The following is a 12281-nucleotide window of genomic DNA, read 5'->3' as shown; positions in this document are numbered from 1 at the left end:
CTTCCAACCTGCAGGGGGACCGAACCAGAAAAGTTCTCTAGTGTTGCTTTAATTAATGGCTAGTATGAACAGGTGATATTTCAACAAAAGAAAAAAGACTGATATCAAACCTCAGGATCACAGTTCTTTAGCTAATTTGCCGCTCCTCTTTTGACCCTGCAGATATTTTACTGAGTGTTCATTTCATGCTATATTCTATTTATTTTGCAGTAAAATTCTTAATATTATATTATATATTATATGATATGCTTTTATTCATAGAGTTGAGACTGACCAGTTGAGTATGAGATGTCCTAAAATGGTCTACATATTTACTGAAGTAACAAATTCACCATTAAGCTAAAAAACTGCATATTTCCCCTTTAAAGCAACACTAGAGAACCTTTCCGCCCGGTATGCAAGTGTCATTCTTCTGTCACCACATTCGGACTGAAAGTTTTTTTTTTGTCTCACTAAAAAGAAAATTGTTGCACTGCTCAATTAACTTTGGTGTTAAATGAGCCTTAAGGCTCTGACACACCAAACCTGACGGCTGACCGTCGGCAGAAAAGGCAGTTGGACTGATCAGTCGGCTCCCCGAGGTCCAAAAAGTGCCTCGGAACACACCGGAGCGACGCCGACTTGAGCGTACGTTCAGCGCGTGAGTGAGACGTAATACGTCTCCATAACAGCATGCGGCGCCTAATCTGTATTGTCACCCAAAAATGAAAACCGGAATATGAACGCGCATCGCACTACGGGTCTGGCTTCTCCAGCCGAGCATAATGGCGGCGTTTTCGAAAAATTACGAATAAATATCTTACGAAAATAGTTCACTGAAACGTCTTTCTGAAAACGTTTTACATGTAAGCGAGAAATAGGCCATGCAGTTGCTGAATCTGTCTTCATTTCAGATCGTTAGTCACTCATCCCGCTTGCCATTTCGGGTTAGCACTCCACCAATCAGATTGGTCATTAAGTCTGACTGCCCGCCCTCCGGATTCAACATGACATATCGGCTAAAATGAAGGCCGACGGACGTCCGGCCGGACTCCGACACGGAACACACTGAACAGACTCGAGTCTCTGACCTCGCCAAACTGTCCGACGGCCGATTATCAGGTTGGTGTGTCAGGGCCTTTACTGCCTCATGAGGCTGCTAGTGTTGCTGTAGACTTTAAGCCATGCTGTTAAATCAACTCTGCATGAATTAACATGTATTGATGGTATTGCACATACACACCTTTGTGTTTACCACTGTTGAGAAGCTGAAATAGTGTGTGTGTGTGTGTGTGTGTGTGTGTGTGTGTGTGTGTGTGTGTGTGTGTGTGTGTGTGTGTGTGACCTCACTTCCTCTTTCTGTATGAGCAACATGCATTTGTCATTTAGCTCTACTTGCTCTGTGTTACTGCATGTAAAAAGACGTACCAGTGCTGTTTTAAAATCCTTTTTTCTTTCAGGTGTCTATAGTCAAACCTGCAACAGAGAGACAGAGGAACTGTCAGTCAGTGGGAACATGGAATGCCTTACCTTCATGTTGGTCCTCCCCCTGTACGCTACAAACTAAACAGGAACCCACTCATAGTGCTACTAGTGGTCATACAGTCAACTCCACACATTACCTTTAATTACTGTAAAGATGGGTAACATAACTACAAAAAACTACATTTTTTTTTAATGTTTGTTTATAGTGATGGTTATTTGTGTGTAAGTTAAATTGGTGTACATGTACTTCATGACTGGAATATATTTATTAAACACGGTCTTGGAAATTGTGGTAAAATTGAATTTCTTTTACACACACACACACACACACACACCTCACCTTTGAAACAATGTTACATTTAGTGTTCGTCTCTGTCTAATTTGTCACTTGTTTTTCTTTTCATGCATATTAATGATTTAAAGAGGAAGGAAGCCAGGCCGGTTTTTAACAGTGTGATATATGTTAAATACAAATGTACCAACCCCAGAACAAACACTCTGTCTTCAGAGACCACATCGTCCCTTCTTTAATGTAGACATGTTTATTGTGAGTTACTACCACACAGTATTTCTCATGTATGTGATCTACCTGCTGATTTAACAGAGACCAGAGGAGCAGCTATGAGTTTAACAGCAGCAGCGAGTGGATTTGTTTTCTTCCTTCTCTCTGTACAAGGTACTGTACATCTATATTTGTATTGTAAGGTATTTAGCACACTTCAGATATACAGAGGAAGGTTGTTTTTCAGTAAATAAAAAGATTTGATGTTATACAATTTGGTGTGATCCCTTTAACATTAGACATTCACTTCTCATTCTTTAAACCAGAGCTATGTGTGTGTGTGTGTGTGTGTGTGTGTGTGTGTGTGTGTGTGTGTGTGTGTGTGTGTGTGTGTGTGTGTGTGTGTGTGTGTGTGTGTGTGACAACATAAAAATAACATAAGTGACTAGCTGGTGAACACAGTGGCACATGTAGCTGCTAAAGCAAGAGTGAATATTGGACTTAAATTCATCAGATGTCCAGAAACACGACTCTAAACTAATGTTCTGTGTCTGCTGGATGTGTGAATGAGCAACAGTTTGCTAACACTCTCACCATATCAACTCTATAAGGAGACAAAATGGCCGTGTGTGTCTGTTGTAGCTTTGACAAACTTGTACACAGTGCAGAGAAGCCAGATGGTTTCTTTCACCTATCAGAGAGGATCATGTAGGTGTAACATGCAGGATGTTCACAGATCTTCAGACAAAGCTAACAATGAGATTAGGACAGTGTTACAGTTAATTATATTCCATAGATTCACTGCCAGGTGTTCATTTCATTTTGATTAGGACTAATCTGAATTGTGCATGTTTGTGTCAGAGATCTGGAAGCCATTTTTTATTTTTAAGTATCATAGGGGCGGCTTGTGTCTTGTTGGAACAGTGGTCACCCCTCAACCACAAGATTGGTTGTTCAATCCTACGCTGCTCCGCTCGCATGTCAGAGTGTCCCTAAGCAAGACCCTGAACCACCGTTGCTCCCCAGATGCATTATTTAATACTTATGATGGGCTCAATGCAAGAATTACATTTAACTACATTGTACTTTGTGTATGTGACAAATTAATAATTAAGTTTCATTTTTAAATTTTGTTCTCTCTGTGGAACAAGTCTGTATGTGTTAACTCAACCCAGTATCACGCCTAACCAGTGGGTGTGTTACACACTTAGGCGTGATACTGGGTTGGTTAACTACATGTCACACTATTTGGCCTCGCCTCAGTGTTCGACATTTCTCTACAGTTTCCATTCACACTCTGCAGCAGCCTGAGTGACAGAAAAGTAACCGAGCAGAGCAGATTCTTTTTTTTCACACCCTTCTAAAATGTTATCTTGAGCTTTTGTTTTATCTTGTTCAGTAAATACTATGTTAAAGTTTAATACATCACTGTTCTTACAGATTAACTGCATATATCATGTCTTCAGTTGTGACTGTTCCTTTACATTATAAATTATCATGTAAAACTGAATGATTTGCATATTTTTTCATTCCTCTGTTTACTTAAGCATAAACCAGAAATAACATTAAAACTTGACTTATATGCCCTTTTGTAATAAAAGAAGATAGTGGAAAGTCCCCAAAAAAGAACAAATATAAGAAAGTTTTAAGCTCAGTTCTAGTCAAGATAAAACTGCAGTAAAACAGCCTGCGTTTTGTAAAGTTGGTCCACGCCTTATGGCGCTGACACACTAACCAGACGACAGACAACGTCGTTAGAAAAATGACTATCAGTCGGGTCCCCGAGATCCCAAAACTGCCTCAAAACACACTGGGCGGACACTGACTTGCGTACGTAATACGTCTCCATAGCAGCAGGCGCGCGTACTCTGTATCAAAGGGTACTTCTATACTCTTTGTCTGTATTGTTGCCCAAGAAATGAAAACCGGCAGCTGATTGGACGGCGTCACGTGAGTTTGTTTTTTCCAGAAATTCAAAGCCAGACTGTCATGGCGGCTTGTTCAGAAATACCGATCTCATATTGTACTAAAATAGTTCACTGAAACATGTTTCTGAAAACGCAGCTGCTGAATCTGTCTTCATTTCAGATCGACAAAGGTGACAGTTTAAAAGATTTTCGTCAGAATTTGAGAGACTCTAGTCACGCTCATTCCGGCTCCCCGTTTCCGGGTTAGCACCCCACCAATCAGATTGGTCATTGAGTCGGACTGCCCGCCCCTCCGATTCAACAAGTCAAATCGGCTAAAATGAAGTCCGACAGCCCCTCCGGTCGGACGATGGCACGCGAACACACCGACTGACCTCGCCAAACTCGACAGACTCACTAAAAGATTATCTCAGACTGTCTTAAAGTTGGAACGGCATGAGAGCAGAAGTAGTTGTTGGGAAATCACACACTGAAGCACCTTCACTACAAAAGTCTCCTGATGTAGTTCTGAGTCTGATTGTGCTTCCTGATGTTCTCTGTGTTACAGTGATACAGGGTCAGGATGGCTGGGGAGTGACTTACACCTCTACTCAGATCTGTGCTGTTAAAGGATCAACAGTGAACATACCCTGCAGCTACACATACCCATCCTGGAGGAAAGGCAGTGTTACTACAGTTGAGAAAACATTATGGTTTACTAAAATGAATAATTATGAACCTGTAGATCTGACAACAGACTCAGAATATTCACGTCGTGTGCAGTACAGTTCTAATAACAAGGACTGCACTCTGAGAATCTCAGACCTGAGAGAGAGAGACTCAGCTGTGTACAAGTTCAGGTTCACAACAAACCAAGAAGGTGGAAGATATACCGGTTCACCTGGAGTCACTTTGTCTGTCACAGCAGGTAACATTTCTATTCATATGTTAATTATTTCCAAATGTTCAAGATCTAGAAAACAATAATATAAATGTGTTGTGTGTTTATTTGCAGTTGTTAGTTGACAGTTTAATAAAACAGTTGTTGTATGTTGACAGTTTTGTCTAACATAACATTCATGTTCCTTCTTCACACATCCAGGTCTCCAGGTGATATCACATTCTAACAGGCTGGAGTGTCGGAGCAGTTGTCGTCTACCTAATAATCCTTCCTATGTCTGGTACAAGAATGGACAGGAAATTCAGGCAAAAACATCTTATTATTTATACCCTGTGAATAAGTCAGACAGCTATTCCTGTGCTCTTCAAGGATATAAGGATTTCCCCTCTCCTTCAGTGTGTGAGTTTACTCAACATTCTTCCAACACAACACCATTTAGTGGAGCCTTATAACTTCATGTAGTGTAGTTTTAATCTGGAAATTCCTATTGTGATTCCTCACAGACTCTGGTTTACAAATGGTCAAAATGGTTTTATCTTTCAGGTGTCCAAGGTGAATCCTGCAACAGAGTGACGTACACTGACAGAAGCATCTGCGCCTCCAAAGGCTCTTCAGTGAACATTTCCTGCTTGTACAACAGCTACAATTATCCTGACAAATCAACATTCTGGTTCAGTCGTGAGCGTAATCATCGAGGGCAGAATCCTTCCCAGCCTGAAGACCTTAGTACAGACTCCCAGTATACAGGTCGTGTTCATGTTGAAACAGAGAGAGGACGCTCCACTCTGAGAATCTCTGACCTGAGAGAGAGAGACTCAGCTGAGTATCACTTCAAGTTCATAACACCAAGATTTGAATGGAGTAGTTTACCTGGAACAACTCTGACTGTCACAGGTACTGATCAACACAAACACTGAACATTATTACTTAAAAAATAACATATAAATAATATGAAATAATAAATAATATTAAATAAATACTAATGATCATTACTACTTCTAGGATTTATAACTGTTGTGCTGATGTGTATATACATCTTTATTTATTTTCTTTAGAACCTGTGATAAAATATTATTTCTCGTTCTCATGTCCAGCTCTGCAGGTGCAGGTGATCAGAGTAACAGTCCAGCAGTCTTCTACCGAGGCAGAGCTGAAGTGTCACAGCAGCTGCAGTCCAGCTGGTGGTCTCTCCTACGTCTGGTTCAAGAACAGAGAACACATTACCTCGGTGGAGACATCTACTTATACAACCTGGTTTAATCCCACAGACGTCTTCTCCTGTGGGTTGAAAGGACATGAGAAGTTCCCCTCTCCTTCAGTGTGTGAGTTTACTGTGTCAGGACACAAACACACTGACATTACAATACAATGACAATTTCAGACGTAATCTCACTGGAGTCTTCTGATTCTTAATGTAGGTGCAGCAGGATTATTCATAGAAACAAAAATCACTCCAGTAGTAGAAATATTCAGATATACTTTATGTTCTGATGTAACATTTCAAAATTCTTTCCTACTATTATTTCAGGATGATTTGAACTGTAAAATATGCTGTTGCTTCATTTTATGTTTAATGATTCTGTTATTGAGATGCTCCATTACTTGATGATTGATGATGTCATGGCCAAAAGCTCTAAACTGCAGTTAGTTGAACAGTTTTGGACTGAAACAGAATCCATACTGTCAGCTTGTAAGTTTGATTTTAAACTTTAAAATGGAGTTTCTGAAGAATTATTCATGACAGTATTTATGTTAGTAAGGATAAATCTGAAAACCATTTGATTATATTTACATTTATTGTTATCTCACAGAGAACAGATACTGAGTCAACAGAATGCACAACTTGACTGCTACTATAACCACAGGGACTTGATAAAATAATCTGAAACTGGCAGCCGCGTAACATCTGCAAACTGTAACAACAAAACTAAAAGAGCATCTGAACACAAACAAGACTGAATATTTATGTTCAGTCTTGTAAAGATAACGATGTGTAGTTAGTGATGCAATAGACACAACTATTCACAGTCAGTATTTAAATACCATGTGTTCTTCTGTAGCAAGTCCCCTTTAACCTAGAGTAATCTCTGTTAACACATCTCCTCCAGATGGTCCAAAGCTTCCCTCTGTGTCAGTGAGTCCCTCTGCTGAGATAGTGGAGGGCAGTTCAGTGACTCTGACCTGTAGCAGTGATGCTAACCCAGCAGCTAACTACACCTGGTACAAGGAGAATGAAGACTCACCAAAAGCATCAGGACAGATCTTCACCATCACTGACTTCAGAGCTGAACACAGTGGGAATTATTACTGTGAAGCCCAGAACAGAATAGGACGTCAGAACTCCACCTTACATCTGACTGTTGTGGCAGGTAATCATATTTCCACATGATCTTAACCTTCCTGGGGTCTCATTTATAAACGTGGCGTACGCATAAAACGGGGCTGAAAATGGGCGTACGCCGCTTCCCACGCAAAGGTTGTGATTTATAAAAAACAAACGGGACGGGAGAATGTGCGGTCCTCCAAGCAAAGTCTGACCCATGCGTACGCACATTTTGGAGACAAAATAGGAATCGGCGACGCAGATGGTGAGGTGGTCAACTGAAGTCAGACTGCAGAAAATAAATGGGAATAACTATAAAAGTAAAAAAAAAAGTAGTAAAGTATTGATGCCTCACGCACATTTGTTCACTCCATATCATCCACATTACCATGAAGATTAAATCCAGTAGGGATATTTGCGCTTGTACTGAGTGATAATTGTTCCATAAACACCTCCAACTCAAATCTTAAATTAAAAAAAAATTCTTAATGTTTAATCGCCGTTGTCTCGCCGTCACATTTTTCCCTACGGAGCGCAGGAGGAGGAGATGGCCCGACTCCATGGAATACAGAAATACAGGATAGCGTTTACGGCGGAACACAGTGTAAATAACTAAATATCTGTCTTTAAAACTGTGCATATATCATCAAATGTCAAAGTCTGAAAATACACAATTAATGTCCTCGTTATCAGTCCGAACTTTAATACTGTTTGTGACAAAAGCTGCATGACGAAAAGTGTGTTTGCCTCGTCTTCAAATTGTATCTCAGAGTGAGGGATACCTGTAGTTGATGCTGTGATTTTGGCAAGGTGTTAACAATCACAAATTGTTGTAAACATAAATACTGCGGTGACCCCCGTGCGTAATGCTGCATGATGGCACTGCTGGCCCTACTGACTACGCCAATGGAAGAATCAGGAGAAAAAGAGACTTCAGGGACCGTGATGATGATTGGTTAATATGCCGATTTAGATTCTCTAAAGCTGTGCTCTTGGATCTATATACTGAATTGGGTCCAGTAGAGAGGGCAACGTGCCGGAACCGTGCCATCCCGGTCAAAATAGGCTACAGGTCATGGCCATTCTGGGGGAAACTGGCTGTTTCCAGAGGGAAATGTCAGACAGCTAAGTGTTGTTTTTTTAAATAAATATTATATATAATCTTCAACTTTATCACTAAGGCTTGTTTTGATATAATATTTTTTTTTTAAGGGGGGGGGTGGGGGGGGGGGGGGGGGGGGGGGGGGGGGGGGGGGTTTTTTTTTTTTTTTTTTAAAATAAAAAAAAAAAAAATTTTATAATATTGTGGGAGAAAAAAAAAAAAAAAAAAAAAAAATTAGGGGGGGGGGGGGGTGTGGGGGGCGGGGGCGCACTTCCCCTGGTAGCTGAAACAGGTAATTGCATTGTTTAAAAAATGAGTGGAATAATTACTTCTGGCATAACCAGATATTTTATAAATGCTTTAAATATCACTAAACAAATAAATGGTGATAGGTAATACATCTGATTTCAAATACTGCTTTAGTAAAAATTATATTTTTTCAGGGCTCTGGCTCTCACCTGAGACCAATGTCGACGCATAGCCTATGCAGTACGCAAAAAACAATAATTACTGTTGCACTAGTCTGGACATCTTACCGTGCACACGTTGCAATAAAGGTTACCTAAATGTCATGTATATAAATTTGCTGTCAGCTTACTAATTGCACGTTTTGTGTAGATTTGGACATTTATACGTTTTATTCCACTTTGTTTAAACGGTGAAGTTCACCTCGTTCACCTGTTTGGAGCTGACTGGTGAATGGGACGCATGTATAGGCCTTGCTGGATACACCGTGACTCTATTTGTGGATCTACTGATCGCTGTGGATTACTTTTTTTTTCATGTCATTGGATTACGGCAAAATACTGATCTTTTTTCTTAACGTGTCTTAACGTTTTATGGTGTGATTGCGCTTGGTTTCTGCGTTTGGAGAGGCATCTCAACAGACTGTAGGTCCAACAGTGATTGATCACTGTTACATGTTAGTTAAATTTAAGTGTCGGGACATTCTGCCACCGTCTGTCTATTGTGCTCCAACACAGCCGTGCCGCGATTGGATTTCATGAGGGCGAATTGTTAAATTGTTACAATGTAATTTCAAATCTGCTTTAAAAAATAGACATATGTTTATTTAGCATGTTTGTTTTGTCCATATGTGCTCCCCAGATCTCAGCTGCTACAATGTTTTTTTTTTGTTGCCCCTCCCTGGCTCGAATGTCAAACTCCGCCTATGCTGAGAAGTTTTTTGCTTTTTCTCAGCCAGTCATCATGATTCGGTGTAACTGCCAGTGTCATTCATATACTGATCAGCATTCACAAGGTGCTTTGCATTGACTATACATGGTTAAAAATGGGTGTGTACAGGGTGGGATAAGAAGCTGATCCACGTACGCTCACTTGTATGTAATCTATGATTTATAAAGGGAACATTGCTTACAGGTGTGCATACACACGGTTTTATAAATCAGACTTTTTTTTGGCGTACGCCATTTTGGGCTTTTGGGCGTACGTACACTTATAGTAAGGATCCTACGCACAGTTTTATAAATGAGACCCCAGTTCTTTATCTACCTATCTAATGACAAAGAGATGTCAACATGAATACATTTGCAAATTAAATGTTTGCACAAAACAATAATTACTAATCCAGAGGTTTGACATTCAAACTCACATAAACACGCATTGTTGGAATGATCATTTTTACATTATAGGACGTTAAGCAAAAACCACAAACAAAAATGCAGTACACATGAGTCATGATGTGGAATGCATCTGTCTGAGGATCTATGATCTTATGTCTAATTATCAGTTGCTAAAGGACCCAAACAACTTGTAATTCCATAATGAATCGTCTGGTTTCATCACTGTTTCCCAGGTTCAATGAAATCAGTAGCTGCTGGATCCATCACTGCTATTTTCCTGGCTATCATATTCCTCTGTGCCTTCCTATTTATTAGGTGAGCAGTTCAGTTTTACTGTGATTATATTCAGTAATGCATCCTTAATTAATTTAGTCGTTTAGAATTGTATTTTGATGATTAATTTGATTGTTCATTCATTCTCCTTTCCAGAAGAAAGAGGTCCTGGAAACGAACCAGCGAGCCTGGAGAGAGACCAGACAACCAAGCTCAGGTCAGAAGAAGAGTTCAGTCAGAGTCCTCTCTCACCTGGAAACATTTGAATAATGCTTCATGTCCTCTGCTAAATCTAAGGTGCTGAGACAGGGACACTATATAAAATAATATAAACCCCCCCCCACACAGACATGATAGGATTTGTAAATAAAGAGGAATTTAGGCAGTCATTGAATTATATTTCCCTCTGCTGGTGATCAGTAGGCATTACACCGACGAAAACAGAACCTCAAACCTGTGGTTCACTTTTTGGCTTTGAAAACAAGACTTGATCCCACAACAGAGAACATGAAAGAATTGTTGAAACCAGGAATTTGGAGCGCCTGGTGAAATATTTGTAAATTCACTGGAATTGCAGAATAAGACCCTCACCTTTAAAGCGCCCATATTATGTATGTGTGTGGCAGCACCAGAGACACAAAAGAACACCCCAAATCCCAGGAAAAGTGTTTTTTTCATAATATGGGCACTTTAACCCTGCAGATGCTTTACAATATTAGGATTTTGTTTTACAGGCCAATACAAATCATACTAACAGGTCCCATATTTAGTCATGTCTTTTTTATTATAAAGCAGGTTGAGGTGCTATATAAATACTGTAAATGCATCAAAATGCTCAATCCACAGAGAAACACACACACAAAAATTTTGCATTTAAACGAGCCAACAGGACTATGGTTCTGATGTCACAGCTGTACTATATATACTGTAGGTAGAAAGTGCCGCTACAGTGCCGTTACAGTCATTTTCTGGCTGCAATGATGGTGCAGAGACACAGAGAGAGCAGATGCAGAAGATCTGGAAACGCTGACCAATCAGAGCAGACAAGGCTTTTTCAGGAGGGGCTTAAAGAGACAGGCGCTAAAACAGAGCGTTTCAGACAGAGGGTGAATACAGGTATATTCAGACAGACAGTATGAGGAAAATAAGGTGTCTTTTTAGAATTAAATATAATGTAAACATGTTCTAGAAGAAACCCAAAATACAAGTATAAACCTAAAAAACGACCTTTCAACACTTACCTATGTAGCTGAGGACTCTTGTCTATGTTACCTTCAGGGTTCAGTGTATGACAGTCCTTCAGCTCCAGCCCAGAGAACTCCAGCAGAGCCACACAAAGACAATTGCTATGCCAGTTTAAGCTTCTCTAACAACCAGGAAGATGCTCTCTACTCCACCATCAGGCTAGCAGAGCTACACAGACACAAGGAGGAAGAGGAGGATGAGTAGAACAATGCTGTCAACTTTAAGAGTTCCAGTGCTACTACAGAGTGAGTCTGTCAGAAAATGTTTTTATTCCCACCGTTTTAATGTTTTTTATTTTTATTTGTGGGTTTTTCATTCTCTAAGTATGTTTTTTTCTTTTCATTCACAGATCAGGAAATCAAAAGGCTGTGGAGGATTTATCTGAACTGTACAGCACAGTCAGCAAACACCCAAGAGTTTGAACACAACACAGATCTGTGGTCTCTTTAAAGGGCAGGGTTGGTAATGTTGAAAAACTAGCAAGATTTGAAGGAAGCATCTCCATGGGTGCTCGGTCTAACCCCTCCCCTGCCCTCTGGGCTCCCCCACACACAGACGTGCACCCTGCCTCGCTGCTTTAGACATTGTTCAAGCAGGTTAAACACACATTTATGAGTATTAGGATTAAGTTGATTTACTGTATTTTATGCATTATTATGAAATGCAGCGTTGGTCATTTATCTAGTGTCATCAGTTAACAGCTGGTAAACTTGTAATTTATGAAAATACCAATGTAGAATTTGTTTAAAAATACAATAATTTACTGTCAGTGTTAGCAATCATCTTGTCATGTACATTTCTCTGTATATATTTCTTTATCACAAGTTTTCTACTCAATGCTGAAAAATCCTCACATTTTAGAAACTGGAAACGCTCCAAACAGTTCTGTTGATCGACTGAGTGTTTAGTCAGCTATTTATTTCAGCTGGACTTGTAGGCTTGTATATAATAAGACATTACATTTTTTAAACTACATGTGTT

The 12281-nt window shown here is 39.9% G+C and overlaps 1 protein-coding gene across 1 annotated transcript in view; it reads left to right on the top strand.

The window, feature by feature from the left end:
- LOC120559237 overlaps positions 1-12281 on the top strand; it is a 353225-nt gene that overhangs the window by 143563 nt on the left and 197381 nt on the right. Inside the window, exons 5-8 of the mRNA XM_039800800.1 lie at positions 4442-4801; positions 4976-5173; positions 5318-5668; positions 5869-6096. Of these exons, the coding sequence (XP_039656734.1) occupies positions 4442-4801; positions 4976-5173; positions 5318-5668; positions 5869-6096 (1137 nt within the window). The remainder of the gene's footprint in view (positions 1-4441; positions 4802-4975; positions 5174-5317; positions 5669-5868; positions 6097-12281) is intronic.

This window comes from Perca fluviatilis, chromosome 1 (genome assembly GCF_010015445.1).
Source record: "Perca fluviatilis chromosome 1, GENO_Pfluv_1.0, whole genome shotgun sequence".
Lineage (NCBI taxonomy): Eukaryota > Metazoa > Chordata > Actinopteri > Perciformes > Percidae > Perca > Perca fluviatilis.
Note: the sequence above shows the minus strand (reverse complement) of the source record. Positions and strands in the feature narration are given on the sequence as shown.